At 44.3% G+C, this 16,542-nt stretch overlaps 1 protein-coding gene across 1 annotated transcript; it reads right to left on the reverse strand.

The window, feature by feature from the left end:
• Window positions 1-186: 186 nt before the first annotated feature.
• Window positions 187-10,786, reverse strand: CLN5 (CLN5 intracellular trafficking protein). Its single transcript, XM_020916753.2, has 4 exons — window positions 10,585-10,786; window positions 6,648-6,813; window positions 5,528-5,753; window positions 187-3,255 (listed from the first exon to the last, which is right to left on the reverse strand). Exons 1-4 carry the CDS (start codon window positions 10,755-10,757, stop codon window positions 2,741-2,743), a joined length of 1,080 nt encoding a protein of 359 aa, XP_020772412.2. The 5' UTR covers window positions 10,758-10,786; the 3' UTR covers window positions 187-2,740.
• Between the last annotated feature and the right edge of the window lie 5,756 nt (window positions 10,787-16,542).

Raw genomic sequence — 16,542 nt, forward strand, 5'->3', positions numbered from 1 at the left:
GAGAATGCTGCTGTTTCTTTAAGTCCCAAATATTTAAAGTGTAAGAGTTATTTTCACCTTTTGACTATTCTCCTTTAGCTATAAATGATGACACTTTGTGGGTATACTGACCTAATATGGAGCCAGAATCAATGAGTGAGGATATACTTATTCTAAAGCTGTAATATAATTCAAACTGCAACTAAATGGGTTTTCATAGACAAAATTTTATACATTTATAACTTAACAGAAAAACAGAAATCACACGTAAATTATATAGTAGCTCAAATGACAGCAAAATTTAATTGGGAAATTCCTGCCTGGCTTGTGTTTTGGTTTCCCAATGATCATTTATTTTAAAAGCTTGTTCCTGAGTCATCTCTACTTCAAAGCCTTCACCTTCTAAGTATGGTTGGCAGGTTTGATTAATTCTTCAGCAGTACTCACATGAATGCTGTACACTGTTACAGTCATCTGAGTCTATGTCACTTTCATAGCATTTCTTCACTTGGTATTCTTAGGAACAGAGAAAACTGTGAATGCTTTGTTAGTTGCTCAGTTGTGTCTGACTCTTTGAGACCCCATGGACTGTAATGCAGCCTGCCAGGCTTCCCTGTCCATGGAATTCTCCAGGCAAGAATACTGGAATGGGTTGCTATTTCCTTCTCCAGGGCGTCTTCCCCAACCCAGGGGCTGAACCTGGGTCTCCTGCATTGCTGGCAGATCCTTTACCATCTGAGCCACCAGGGAAGCAATGTAACTGTTAGAATCTTGCATTCAAGTCCCAGGTATGGATGTGCTCATTTGTCTTTGCAGCAAAGTCCTGTGTTTTACAGTTACCGCAAACCTGGCACAGGAGTCCTGCTTGTTAACCCCAGTGCAGTTCTGGAAGTCCAGAACAGTTTTCCTGAGGTGTCTGTAGAAGCTGACACTGCCTGCTTTTAGCCACTAGATGGTGATAGTGCAGAATCCAAGTTTTCTTATACTGTGAAGACATCCAGCAGGTTAGAAGCAAAAGTAATGAGGAACATTTTATGCTATTAACATGAGTCGGCTGAAGGGAGGCAGTGAGAGCAGTTCTGTGTGTGCACATGGGTAAGATGCCCTCTCTGCAGCAGGCATCAGCATGATGGTGCTACTTGTGCTAAAGGCCTGGGTTTTTGTTTTCAGACTGTGTTTCAGAGCTAGTTTTGAAGTCAACGTATGAATTTCTAGGCAAGTGAAATAAAAGCAGAGTACAAGCCCCATTTTTTTTTTATTATTAAGATTCAACAGAAACAAAATTAGTCCAACAAGTTGCTTTCAGAGTACCTCCTCGCAGACCAGTAACATACGGGGCTAGGCACATTTGGTCCAGGCATCGGTCTGAGGACCACACTTTGAGTAGCGCTGAAAAGCCTCGCTGGACAGTGCATCCCGTTCGGTCAGCAGAACCTGATTCAAAATGAGGCTCCGTTACCACTAGCTGGGTAGCTGTGGAAAGGTCCGTTTCCTCATTTGAATCATGTAAACTACCTATGCTTAGGCTTTTTATAAAAACTCAATGTGCTAACCTCTTAGGAAGTACTCAAATGTGGGCAGAAACAGAATAGGATTGGTATATTTAAATATTAAATCCAGACTGTTTCCTCTGATCTCTGCATCATTTTACTGACTAGTATTTTTTCCCATGAATAGAAATAAGGTGTTCAGTTGATCATCAAACACTTTGAGGACCCTGACACCTTGTTCGATGGCCCTAAGAGAAGCACAGCTACTTGGTGATCCCTGACAAAAAGCTGCCCTCTCTGGGAAGTGTACTTCCTTCTGTTGCTGCAGCTTTCGTGTGTGGCGGAAGGGCTGTGAGGCAGTGAAGGAGTTAAGAGGGTGCCTGTTCACCCAGACATAACGTGCAGTCAGGTGCTCCCGTGACCTGTATGTTTGAAGACGTGCAGAGCGCTAAGCTGCCAGTTCAAAGTCTAAGTGGTTATTACAAAATCAGGAGAGACTGGCATGTAAACCACATGAGACAAGATCAAGGATGGCAGTTTCTTTGATTAGTCATTACAGTTAACCACTTACTGTGACCTCGCTAGGCCAAACGACACATGGCTTCAATCTTTACAACAGTCCTGACAGATGAATTGCTTTAGAGATGAGGAAACTGATTTAGGAAATGTTAAGTTGCTTAAATCACAAATTGCTGGTTACTGGCTAGTTCTGAAATGTTAGCTGGAGACCTGTGCTCTTTACCACTGATTTTACTGCATCTGGACACACAACCACTCCAGCTATGGTGTCCAAATTACGCTTTAAGGTTAAGTGAATACAACAAAATCAAACTGCAAGACCTGGTTCCTGAAGTTAAAAAGGCTATATAAAGTCCATTAAATGAGAAAGTGCGTAACCATCATACCTTGAGAAAGTAGCTCCCACCATGAGAATGTCACCAAGGGTATTTTAATTTAAGCCTTGGCACACCATAACCACAATGTAACATTGAGTCCAAAGATCCTATATATCTGACATGATATAATTCTCCATATGAATGAAGGCTTGGAGATTGAAATCCAGATTACCTCATCGGTTCACTTTGGCCAACACGGTAAGAGTTTACAGCTTTTCAAAAAATTTCCTGAGGTACCATTATGCAAGCAATGCTGCCCATGAGTATGTTAGCTTTCTGCCCCAAGGAAGAAAAGCCTAAGAAATCCCACATTTGTAAAACCACTCCCTGAAAAACTGATGTGCTGGTAGAAAGAAAGGCAGTAGAATTAAGGTTTTATAAACCAGAGAGTGTTCTGTTTTTTCTGTTAGGTAAAGGGATTTCTTCATATGTTATTTTAATAAAAGGGGATTTCATAGGTAAAAACCAATATTCAAAATTATAAAACAAATAGAACTCTCTGTGTATAACCACTGCATCAAAAATTTGCAAGAGACTCAACAGAAATTCTTTAGTTGACAAATGTGGTTTGAAAGGGTAATAAAATCTTTTTATGGCTAAAGCAAGAGTCTTGTTTCCTGTTGGCCCAAAAACAGATGTTTCATTTCCCAGATAAGTAGGTTCTCCACTGTAAAGAAATATCCTTGTATAGTTGGTTTCTATCTTCTTGAAGTCTGCTCCAAGTTCAGCCAATTTCTCATAGGTCCTTAACACAAATTTGGAACAATCGTAGGATTCAAACCATTTCTCTGCCCCCTTTTCTGGGCTGGCTTGGACAGTCCATGTCTCATAATAAATCCCTGTTTCATTGTCCTGTTTTACCCACTTTGCCATTTTGTTAAACATGTCTCCTAGTTAAAAACAAACAAAACAAAAATTATGTGAACATAATTAAAGCTGATCATGTTAGTTTTAAGTAAAATGTTCTAACGAGACTCAGGCCATAAGTACTTGAATAAATAACAGTTTCTGAATTTCCAAACCTGCATCTTATAACAGAAATCCATGCTCAGCCAATTTTTTTGTTTCATTTTTCAAAGCACAAGATACTTCTGAACTATAAACATTAGACATAACAGGTGTATAAAAAAATACAAATTCTATAACCATTTAAGCTACAGTCAAAAGCTAAATTACATACATGCTGAAGCCCTCGTTTTCTGCTTGGCTCAACAAATCTTGGATTCACAGGCAAAAGAATAAAAAGAAGCAAGGGAAAAATTGTGGAGAAGGAATGAGTGAATGGGGCCAAGACAGTGTACGAAGAACTTAGGAGGGTGAAACATGAAGCTTTTTTATGTAAAACAAAGTATGCATAGGATATGAATTTGCTGTCCAAGGAACTGCTCCTTGAGAAGGAAGCCCATACCCCATCCACCTTGAATATCTAGTATCTCCCCTTTCTGCCTGTACATGCGACTACTGGGAGTCTGCTTACAATCTTTCTACCCACCACACAGATTCTTCCAATGAATCAACTAAACTGGAAATAGTTTTGACCAAATTCATGGATTATATAGACTCCAGGATGGCTAACACTCTCTCCTACCACCTTGTACCAGACCAGAGGGATCTCTCCAAATGTTATCAAAATACTATACTCTGCATGGTTACAACCTCAACGGAGACTAAAACAGCATGACCCCAACATTTCACTTTGTCACTGTTTGTGACTCTTTCTTAGGTTACTCCAGCTTGAGTCCATAAAATCAATACTATTCAAGTCCTACAGGATAAACAGAGTGGCTGCTTTTATCAACTTTATGGAATTAAACTTGTAGAATAATATAAATCCTCTTTTCTTAGAACCAAGGATACCGTTCTTAATGTTCTCCAACTCTGAAAGGCCACTGCTTGTGATGAAGAGATAAGAATGCTTCAAAACACTCTTTGGTAACATGAAAACAGGTCAACAAACAGGATTAATCACAAGGCAGATGGATAACAAAAGATTTAAGTGCTAGCATACTACAGACTCTTCTACAGAATAAACAATGATCACTTGTCCATATGGTCATACTGTGATGTCAGAAGGAAGATTTTGCAGATAATGAGGTAGGTGAATACGGAAAAAGGAGAGATGTGAGCTGGCCTGGAATGAAAGAAGGGGAGTCATTTATCATACCGAGCACTGTTAAAAGAGAGATGGAATTTTATATGATTGGGGTGGTTTGGGGCACATCAATTAGAAAATAGGAAAAAAAGAAAACCGTACGATACATAATTAAAGAGTCCCAGATTACATTTAAAAGACACCAGTTCTGCAAACCAGAACCACAATGAGATGTTACCTCTCACCTGTCAGAATCATTAAAACAGACATCAAACAACAAGTATTGGTGAGGATGTGGAGAAAAGGAAAGCCTCATGCACTGTAGATGGGAATCTAAACTGGTGCAGCCTCTGTGGAAAACAGTATAGAGGTTCCTCAAAAAATTAAAAACCACCACCATATGATCCAGCAATTCCACTCCTGGGTACTTACCCAAATGAAAAGAAAACACTAACTTGAAAAGATATAAGCACCCCTAAATTTACTGCAACATTATTTACAATAGTCAACACAAGGAAATCACACAAGTTTCCATCAAGGGATGAATGATTAAGGAAAATGTGGCATACACATACAATGGAATATGATTCAGCCATAAAAAAGAATGAAATCTTGCCATTTGTGACAACATGGATGGACCAAGAGGGTACTATGTTTATTGAGTATGTCAGACAGAGAAAGGCAAATTACCGTATGACTTCATATGGTATGTAGAATCCAAACAATAAACAAAACAAAACAGAAACAGACCCATAGATTCAGAGAACAAACTAGTGGTCACCTCTGAAACAGAGATTTAAGTCTATTATTTTTTTTTTAGAAAGTCCAATTTAACCATACAAAGTTTCTTATCATTTATTTTTATGATGAAAATAGAGAAGATAATCTATAGATATGATAAGGTGAAGATCTGCATGAATAACAGTTTGGGTCAAAGGTTAGTTCAGGAAGAGTATTTTATAAACTGACCTCTAAAGAGCAGAACATTACTGAGACGCCTCAATGAAAGTCATTTCTGTCACTGGGACACTGATTCAGTCATCTAATCCTGCTATATTTTGGAAACTTACCTGATATGGTTGCTACTAGAACTAACGTCCCATTTTCCTTCCAGTGACTATCATCGATCCCTTCAAAAAAGCAGGCAGCTCCTTGATTACACCAGAAAGGGGCGTTCATTTCAGGTCGGAGATGGGGAAACGTGCAGTTTCCAAGTTGGAAGAGTTCATACCATTCCATTGTGTAGTTCTTCTCCGTTAAAGTACTCCTGAATCCAATGGCATCGTGCATAATTTTCTGTGTAAAGGTCATATATGTATAAAAGCATTTGGGAAGTAACCACTGGTTCAGGAGCCAGACAGGAGAAAATGCAATACCAGAAGTGCATACAGAGTAGAATAACTGTTTCCCTTCGCTATTGCTATTCTCACGTCCACTTCATGGCTCCTAAACTCCCAGCCCTCACCCATCCACTGCGGCTCATCTCAGGAAGGCTGCATGCTATGCGGCCGTGTTCAGAATCTCCTTACAGCTTAGAATGAGTAAGAGAAATCTCCGTGCCACAGACTCAGGAACTCTGTGTACCTCTCAGGTGACGAGAAGCTCAGATGGTGAGCTAACCCAGGAAAAGTGTGCACAACGGGGACTGAACAGGAAGTGGTTCCCACCTGCCCTATCCCCTGCTCTGGGCCTCCTCCTTTCCTTCTTTCTAGGATCCGGGTACAGGAACTGGGTTTGGGTTCAGAATACCAAAAGGGATTAAAGTAACTGCACTGATTACTGTCAGCATCATAAAACCTGGTGTTTTCTGGATTGTTCATTTTACATTTGCAAAGAGGAACTTAGGTCAGATGCGAAGAACTGACTCATTGGAAAAGACCCTGATGCTGGGAAAGATTGAAGGCAGGAGGAGAAGGGGACAACAGAGGATGAGATGGTTGGACGGCATCATCACCAAATGGATGGACATGAATTTGAGCAAGCTCCTGGAGTTGGTGATGAACAGGGAAGCCTAGCGTGCTGCAGCCCACAGGGTCAAAAAGTCGGACACAACTGAGTGACTGAACTGAACTGAAGAGGAACACCAAGGAACATAATCTAAAACCAGTCCTTTGAATAGTGATTATTCCCTCAAATCCACTTAGTCAAATCACTTAATTAGCTAGTTACAATATCAAGATGCAGCCTTACCAAGTGTCCCAGGAGGTCTCCGTACTTAAATTCCCACACTGGGGCTTGTAATCGAAAGACTTCAATGACATCGTCATCCTTCATCACAGGGATGGGGGAACCCGTGGGACAGAAAGTATATTTAGCTTGACAATAAGGATCTGGTTCCGGACGGAAGGAGAAGCGTCTAATGAAGAAAAAAAAAAAATCATCAACTTAAATTCCAAGAGGAATTTGGTTCTCACACATCTTAGAATCTAGATCTTAATTTCACTGTAACATTTTTAGAAAAAATATCCAAAATTCTGCCCATAGTGTATAAATATACATTTGTTATCCTATGAACAAACTCCAATGAGTCTTTAATAGCAAATGATACATTAAAAGCACTGATAAATGCCTGCTTCCCAGTTCCCTGCTTCCACTGTGAGAATTCTGAAGACAGGGACCATATCTGAAATGTTTATAGCTCTACATCTTATTTAGTAGACAGACATTTCTTGAATAAAAGAGTAGTTTTCAATGATATTTAACTTCCCAAACATTCCATATGTTAACATTATTCAAAGATTATCATTATTAAATAGAACATATTTTCTATTAAGAATCTGCCAACATTTCCTTCAATATTTATTGAGTATTATATTATACTAGGAATATATTATGGTAGGAAGGAGGGAAACAAATGCAGGAAATGCAGGTTCGATCCTTGGGTCAGGAAGACCCCCTAGAGGAGGAAATGGCAACCTGCTCTGATATTCTTGCCTGGGAAATCTCATGTACAGAGGAGCCTGGCGGGCTACAGTCCATGGGGTTGCAAAGAGTTGGACACAACTGAACGCACAGTCAGTGGGGGGGAATTCCTTCAATATTTATTGAGGATCTACTGTTACACTAGGAAGGAGGGAAACGAAACAGAAAATGTTATTCCTCTACTCAAGGAGAGGTAGCAGCTGGCAAGACATTAAACAAGTGATAAAAGGCAGCAGGGTATGTGCTACTGTGTGCTGATCAGTTGCATCCGACCATGTGACCCCATGGACTGTAGCCCGCCAGGCTCCTCTGTCCATGGGATTCTCCAGGCAAGAACACTGGAGTAGGTGGCCACGCCCTCCTCCAGGGGATCTTCCTGACCCAGGGATCAAACCCATCTCTCCTGCGGCTCCTGAGCGGCAGGCGGATTCTTTACCGCTGAGCCGCTGCGTAGTTAGGACTGGAATTCAAGATTTGAGGCGGCAGGAGTGAGTGCATGAGGAGGCAGGGACTGTCCTTCTGAGCTAATGCAGGTGCACCTCGGAGATGCTGTGGGTTCGCTTCCAGACCACCACAGTACATTAAATAACGCTATGTCACTGGAATTTTTTAGTTTCCCAGTCCAGTGCATATAAAAACCATGTTTACATTATACTGTGGTCTATTAAGCAGGTTAACAGTTTTATGTCTACAAAAAACAACGTACATACCTTAATTAAAAAATACATTATTGCTAAAAAAAAGAAATCACAAGGTTGTCACAAATCTTCAGTTTGTAGAAAACACAGTATCTGAGAAGTGTAATTCAACTAGGTATGCCTGGACACTGAAGATCCCCCCCCTGCAGAGTCACACAACTGGGGAGGGTTGAGCCCAGGAAGAGGCTTACAGGATCTGAAGTAGCAGGTGTGATAAAACTGAATTTGCTCCAAAATAAACCTCATTTTGTTAGAAGAGGGAGGGGTGGGAAGACAAATGAAGGCTGAGGTCAGTGAGGAAGTCATGGCAGTAATGCATCAAGAAGGGGCCTGAGAAGGCCATGGCAGTAGCAGCGGGAGTGAGATCAGCGAATTGAGATCAGCAGGTGCTCACTACACACCTTTCGTATCTAGCACCAGAGAGAGAGAGGAAAGGGAGAAACAAGCTGCTTTCTGCCCTTTATGGGCTTCCCCGATAGCTCAGTTGGTAAAGAATCCGGCTGCAATGCAGGAGACCCTGGTTGGAGTCCTGGGTCAGGATGATCCACTGGAGAAGGGACAGGCTACCCACTCCAGTATTCTTGGGCTTCCGTTGTGGCTCAGCTGGTAAAGAATCAACCTGCAATGCGGGAGACCCGGGTTCAATCCCTGGGTTGGGAAGATCCCCTGGAGAAGGGAACAGCTACCCCCTCCAGTATTCTTGCTTGAGAATTCCATGGACTGTATAGTCCATGGGGTCGCAAAGAGTCAGACATGACTGAGCAACTTTCACTGTATGCAACATACTGAGCTACTTTCACTTCACTTCATCTGTCCTTCAAGAATCCTAGATCTCTGAGGCCCTAGCCAGACCTACTGTGTTTTGTTTTCTAAGATTTTTTTTTAATGTGGATCATTTATTTTTTTAAGTCTATTGAATTTGTTACAATATTGCTTCAGTTTTATGTTTTGTTTGCTGGCTGTGAGGCATGCGGGATCTTAGCTCCCTGACCAGGGATCAAACCCACACCCCTGCTTTGGAAGGTGAAGTCTTAGCCACTGGACTGCCAGGGAAGTCCCCAGATCTATTATTTCACAATCCTAACACATCAACAAAAATGTCTAATTTAAAAAGCTTAAATATTGATTTAGACAAAAATATTAACTCACCTAAAATTTTACCTGTTTTATAGGTGCTTACCTGATTTAAAAATGAATAGTTAACTATACATAGGTTTCAAAACCTGCCTACAGCAAAATCAAATTTAGGTCAATGGTAACTTCAAAAGTATAATTTAAGTGTGAACATAATAAAGTTAAAATTTTACTAAGGGGGTTAGATGAAGGCATGTGCTTAACATTTCAAACTCTTAAAGAAATGTAAATCAAGTAGTTTTGGATTTCAATCTCTTCTTTGTTTTACTGAATATTAAATTTTTACTTTTTTGGGAACATTAATATTTTCAAGAAAACCAGCTTCAAACTTCTCTCTTCATGTATATCAAGAAAAACAAGAAGGCCCAGGAAGCCATTCAGTGAGCAGAAAACACTAATATTGTATCCAATCTGAAATGCTGGCCGGCCTTTACTAGATTTAACCACCACAATAAAACCTGAAGTAACTACTATTCCCACTTTCTGACTCAGGATATGCGGGCACAGAGATACTGAGCGACTTCCCCAAGATCACACAGCTAGTGATGATGGGGCCTGACTCGATCTGCTTCGGTCAGAGCTTAGAACTCGCTCGCGACCAGGAGGTTATCCTGCCTGCCAACTCGCTATTTTGTCATCCGAAAGAGGTGTGCATTTTCGAAAGCTGCTGGTTTTTCCCCTGCTTGATGTTGACACTTTATCTTCCTTTTCTCTGCTTAGCCACCTCTGATAATTAGGCTACGTAAATACTGTTCTAGTTCAAAGGCTCAAACACGCTTCCTTCATCTCCGCATCCACACAGCATAAGACCAGAGTTCTACCTTTTGGCTGAAGACTGTGAACAGATGAGGCCACTCACCCAGGAGGCAGGGGGACGGGACGTGGCGAGGGGATTCCCTAGACACCCAACTTTGAGTGCTTAAAAACGGGAAGTCCCAAAAGAGCTAGGTTAACTGGTAACTGGGCGTGCAAATGTTATGCACTCAAGATAACTAATGACTGGACCTGACACGGTAGAAAATACATTATTAAGTCTCAAACTATTCAAATTGTCAGCGATTTGTATCCGAAAACGACGCGACGAAATAACATTAGTCCCTTTCCACCCTCCCCACCCCCCCCATTCGGGACAGTCACCTTGGAACCGGCTCAAGGGTCCCGGGAGGAAGAAAGACCCCAGGGCATCGTGCAACAAACACCGCCCCCGGAGCTCTCCACTTCGCCCCTCGCCGCGCCTTCAGGGTCTCTGGGAGCCTCTCCCGCACGATCACGCGACCACGGCACAACTTCCCAGCCCAGCCGCACACGCACTTTGGACGGAGAACCTCGGCCACGCGCGCGCCCGCCTAGCCCCGCCGCGCCCGCGCACTCACTTGTAAGGCACCGGCCACTGGCGCCGGGAGGGGTCGCCCGCCACCGTCGCCGTCGCCGCTGCCAGCCAGAGCAGCGCGGGGGCCCAGCGCCAAGGCGCGCGCTCCGGGCCCGCACCTGCGCCCGCGCCCCGCCGTCCCCAGGCCCCCGGACCGGCGCTCCCCGCCTGCGCCATGTGACGGCTGCCGCTGCGGGTGGCGCCTCCCCAGCCCCGAAACCTACGAGAGCCGGCGAGCGGAGCATGCGCAGAACCCGAGACCCGGGCGGCGGTCCACCCGCGGCCCCGCCCCCTGCCCGGCGCGCCGGGGCTGAGGGCTCGGTCCACTGGGCTCCCGCCGCCTCCTCGAGCGCCGGGGAACCAAGCGCAGGGTGTCGGAGCCGCCGAGGCTCTGCTCCTGCCTGGCGCCCTGCGCGGGGCCGCTTCCGGACTTGAGCGACCCGGAAGGCACTCCGGTCCAGCTCCCCCAGCAGCCCAAACAGGAACCCTTTTTCTCTGACTGACTCGCAATGCCGAGTTCTGCTGGCCTCACGGCTCCGCTCCTTGGGAGCGTCTGCTCCCAGCAACTACCACGAAAAGCAAAAGCACAGAAAAGCCAGCTTTGTGCTCCTTTGGGTTTTGTGTGTGTGTGACTGACTCTTTGACCTCATGGACCATAGTCCGCCTGGCTCCTCTGTCCATGGGATTCTCCAGGCAAGAATACTGGAGTGGGTTGCCACTCCGTTCACCAGGGGATCTTCCCAACCCAGGCATCGAACTCTTGTGTGTCCTGCATTGGCCGGTGGGTTCTTTACCACTGCCACCCGGGAGCGCCGCACTTTGCCCCATCCCTCAGGGCCCAGACTCGGTGACAACAGACATCTGAGTGAAGGAGAGTATGTGGGGGAGGTGAGTGCGGTGAGGAAGCCGGTGATGGCGCGGTGACTGATCCTCACCCGGCCGAACCGGCGATGCCAGTGGCCACCCCGACAGCACACAACCGGGGCTATCGCCGCCACTAAGCGCTGTGACACAGTCCAGCCCCACCCAGCTCCCAGGCGGGTTCCTCCTGGGTAGCTCTGCCACTTCGGTTGGAGAGAAGAGTCCACATTACTGTGTCTTCCTTGACCCTTCAGCCATCTCAGGAAAGCAATGGGATCAACTCCCCTTCTTCTGGCGATCAACTGCCCTTCCACTGCCCTCGTACATGGCCGGCCCTGTTGTCATACACAGAGGTTGGCTTATGTCTATTAATAGGACATTAAAGACATGGCACTTAGAGTCACATTTTACAAGAGGGTGGCCTGCAGAACTGAGACCGGGCTTTCCAGCCCCTTCCCTTCCCCTCCAACAGGAGTGATCCATCATAGTGTTTATAAGTTATGTGGGAACTGTAATGGTCTGAGTGACCACCGTGACTCATGGGGTGGGGATGGGGTCACTGGTTTCCCCACGCCTCCCAGGACTCGTGGGGGTTGATGAGAACTGTTGACCCCCCCCCTCACACACACACACACACACACACACACACACACACACACGCGCGCGCGCGCGCACGCGCGCCTTTGCCCACTCGCTGTAGCAGGCTGGGGGCTCTGGGGAAGTTCTGGCAGGGCTTCGTTTTAACACTCACTTAAGCTCCCCTGGTGGCTCAAACAGTAAAGAATCTGCCTGCAAGGCGGGAGTCCCTGGTTGGATCCCTGGGTCAGGAGGATCCCCTGGAGAAGGGAATGGCTTCCCATTCCTGTATTCTTGCCTGGAGAATTCCGGGGACAAAGAATCCTAGCTGGCTAACAGTCTATGGGGTTCCAAAGAGTGGAACACAACTGAGTGGCTAACACTTTCACAAGCATTTAGGTAGCCAAAGCTAACCTTCCTCCAATTACCACCGCCCAGTTCAAAATCATCAAGGCTAAACTGGGTACTCCGAAGTCCTGGCCAAGATGAGAGGGAATTCATCCAAGCCCTGCAAGCGGATGTGTGCTGTTGGATTTGAAGGGCACTTGTAGCATTCTGCATGGGCCTTCACTTGAACTTAAAGCTAAAAGAAGCAGTTCTCGGAAGTAACATTATAGCGTTAGAGACCAGACACCAGAGGAACTTGCCATCCTGCTCAGGATTTCCCAGGGCTGCAATGAACAAGCTTCAGGTTGACCTTGGTAGGTGGTGGGGAATCTCCCTTCTTGGAGGTGCGGTCTCTTCATTCCAAGGTCAGGGAGCTCTGGTGATGAGAAAGCATTTCCTCCTATCAACCTTAACTCAGCCTCTTGGTAGCTCCCATCTGCTCTGCTTTGGTTCTGCCTTCTGTTCTTTTTAGCTATGACTCCAATACCCTGGGATGCTTCCAGGATACTTCCAGATTGTTGTAGCCTCATCCTGCGTCATACTGGTTACTTCTCTCTAGTTTGAGGTTTTTAAACTTTGGGAACCCAAAAGATAGACTGAATTTTAATTCAACTGGTTTTCCTTGGGATTTCCCGTTAGCATAAGACCAAAATAGTGGAATAGTACTGTAGTCTATTAAATCAGATTTATTAATCATTGCATTGTGGGAGATTGTACATAGAGGAACTTCATGGCATCTCCCCAAATAAAGGAAATACAGAGTTATAGGATTCTGGGGGTAGTGTGGCCTTTAGGTGAATTCTAAGTGAGCAGTATTTTGGTAGGCTCAAAGCAAGGCTGTGTGTCAACAGAGAGTCAATGTGCAGTCTAGACAACTAAGTGGACCCAAGGTCCTATTTCCTTGGAAAATGTGAAGGTAAAATAGGGATGGAATTTTTGTGTCTAGAAGCCCCTGATTGGGAGCTCTACACCTGGGTTATAAAGGTTGTAAATAGAAGCTGCTTCTCTGTGTCAAGGGACTGAGAAACTTCAGACAAAGGTGGGATGTTTCATTCTTACTGATATAATTTCAACAGCCAAAACTCTCTTAAGTCTTTAATTTTAGAGAACAAATTTTCTCAGTGAGTCAGAAAGCAGGAGGTGGTGACGACACTTTACAGCTCTACTGTGTCTGGGGAGAAATATTGTATTATGTTCTGGGCTTCCCAAGAGGCTCAGTGGTAAAGAATCCACTTGCCAATGTAAGATACACAAGAGTTTGATCCCTGGGTGGGGAAGATCCTCTGAAGGAGGAAGTGGCAACCCACTCCAGTAGTCTTGCCTGGGAAATTCCATGGACTGAATAGCCTGGTGGGCTACAGTCTATGGAGTCACAAAGAGTTGGACACCGCTGAGTATGCACACATATTGTTTTGTGTTAATTTTGCAACTGGTTTTACCAGCCTTTTGTTCCAGGCTACTGAATGGCAGAGCAGATTTTTACAGTCTGAGGTAATTTTCCTTTCTCACTTATGATGAAATAAAAATCCATAGTTTAAGGCAAGACAAGAATAACTTGAACATAAATTTTTTCTCTGCCCATTTAGACCTCCTCCCTTCCCGACCAGTGTGTACTGTACAACCGCATTATGTGTTAATGAGACCTCCCCAGTGGCAGAAATCCCAGCTTAACCACAAAGATCAATTTTTCTTCTGGCATCAGGCATGTTGTAACTCCTTAGAGAGTGTTATTACTTTCTCAGTCCTGTAAGGGGGTCACAAGACTCACCACTGGCCTCGTCCATGCAGGTATCTTTAGTGAATTTCATGTACAAGACCACTGTTTGTCTTAAAGATACGTATTAGTGCAGAACAGACAGCTCAGAGGACCGGGGGAGATTCTAAGTCACACCTACTGAAAGTTCTTAGCTTAAATACTTAGGTAAGACTTCGTGATGTTACTAGTTATGTTACTCTTCTACCGCTTTTATAAGATTATTGTTTCTGGCATTACCAGAAGTGTGACTGAAGCTCAGATGAAATGAATGCATATGTGACTTGAAATGATTGACCAAATATACAGTTCTGTAAGATGAATGATGGTAATAGTGTAACTCAAGATATGGGAAGAAGCAGCCAAGAGGACACCATGTCCCTGACCAGGACACTCTGATAAAACAGTCAGTTCAGAAGCTTTTGGCTAAGGTTGCACTGTGCTGTGTTTAGTTGCTTAGTCGTGTCTGACTCTTTGCAACTCCATGGACTGTAGCCTGCCAGGCTCCTCTGTACAAGGGGATTCTCCAGGCAAGAATACTGGAGTCGGTTGCCATGCCCTTCTCCAGGGGATCTTCCTGACCCAGGAATCGAATGGGGGACACCTGCATTGCAGGCGAATTCTCTACCAGCTGAGCCACATGGGAAACCCCAAGGGCCTTGTTCAGTAATAGCACACTGAGTGGGCTATTAAAGAAATCCTCTCCTGACCTGGGGATGAGCATTCCTAGCACCTGGGGACAAACTGGTCCTGAAATGCCTCTCAACCTTGGTTGAAATGAAGACTGAAAGGGAAGGGACTGGAAAATAATGTTGCCCACCATCCAGTTCTACAAGAATCATTTTATTAGCCACTGAAGTTGCTGATCTATGATACACCCTAAAAGGAATTCAGGGTGAAGATCAGGGCAAGGCACTTTGTGCTCTGGGAAAACTGATAGAACTGGCCCTCAGAGAGTTAGATAGTTTCATGAGAAAGATTTTTTTTTAACCTGATTCTTACATCTTCCCATATTTAGAAAAGCATAAAACCATTAACTAAGGTATCTGTTCTTCATGACTAGCAGTAACCTTCTGCCAAGCTGTGTGGTTGACTGCACCTACCCACTTTGTCAGAACCACATAGATACTGACCTCCCTCCTTCTTAATTCTTTGGAACAGTTCTTAGAGCTCTCTGAGAGACTGTCTCCTGGGTGATAATCCTCAGTTTGGCTTGAATAGGATTCTCCATTCCTTCCTTAGATAGACTGTTGATTAGTTTTCTCATTGACATTTATAATCCAGTGTGAATATTGTAAATCCAGTGTTACTGTTATTTTAGATACTAAAACACGTTCATCTGAGAAGGGGTTTAACCAGGCTACTAAAGAGGTCCATGGAACATAAAGGATAAGATCCTTTGCCCTGGACACGCTCATTTTCTGCACCAATTTTATTGCAAGGGGTTCATAATATCTTGATGCTAATCAAATCATTTACAGCCCCTCCTCAAAGCTTATGAAACGGGTATATGGTACATGTCTTCAGTTCAGACGCTCAGTCATGTCCGATTCTTTGCAACCCCATGGACTGCAGCACACCAGGCTTCCTGTCCATCACCAACTCTCGACATGAGTTTGAGTTGGTGATGCCATCCAACCATCTCATCCACTGTCGTCCCCTTCTCCTCCCACCTTCAATCTTTCCCGTTATCAGGGTCTTTTCAAATGAGTCAGCTCTTCACATCAGGTGGCCAAAGTATTGGCATTTCAGCTTCAACATCAGTCCTTCCAATGAACACCCAGGACTGATCTTTAGAATGGACTGGTTGGATCTCCTTGCAGTCCAAGGGACTCTCAAGAGTCTTCTCCAACACCACAGTTCAAAAGCATCAATTCTTCGGCGCTCAGCTTTCTTTACAGTCCAACTCTCACATCTATACGTGTCTACTGGAAAAACCATAGCCTTGACTAGACAGACCTTTGTTGGCAAAGTAATGTCTCTGCTTTTTAATATGCTATCTAGGTTGGTCATAACTTTCCTTCCAAGGAGTAAGCGTCTTTTAATTTCATGGCTGCAATCACCATCTGCAGTGATTTTGGAGCCTAAAAAATAAAGTCTGACACTGTTTCCACTGTTTCTCCAGCTGTTTGCCATGAAGCGATGGGACTGGATGCCATGATCCTTGTTTTCTGAATGTTGAGCTTTAAGCCAACTTTTCACTCTCCTCTTTCACTTTCATCAAGAGGCCCTTTAGTTCTTAACTTTCTGCCATAAGGGTGGTGTTATCTGCATATCTGAGGTTATTGATATTTCTCCCGGCAATCTTGATTCCAGATTGTGCTTCTTCCAGCCCAGCATTTCTCATGATGTAGTCTGCATATATAAGTTAAATAAGCAGGGTTA

Source organism: Odocoileus virginianus, chromosome 8, assembly GCF_023699985.2.
Source record: "Odocoileus virginianus isolate 20LAN1187 ecotype Illinois chromosome 8, Ovbor_1.2, whole genome shotgun sequence".
Lineage (NCBI taxonomy): Eukaryota > Metazoa > Chordata > Mammalia > Artiodactyla > Cervidae > Odocoileus > Odocoileus virginianus.

Coding starts and splice junctions, on each gene's coding strand:
- CLN5 (XM_020916753.2), bottom strand. CDS start 10,757: ATGGCGCAGGCGGGGAGCGCCGGTCCGGGGGCCTGGGGACGGCGGGGC. Junction 6,814..10,584: donor CAGTGGCCGGTGCCTTACAA/GTGAGTGCGCGG, acceptor TTTCTTCATTAG/ACGCTTCTCCTTCCGTCCGG. Junction 5,754..6,647: donor GAGACCTCCTGGGACACTTG/GTAAGGCTGCAT, acceptor ACCTTTACACAG/AAAATTATGCACGATGCCAT.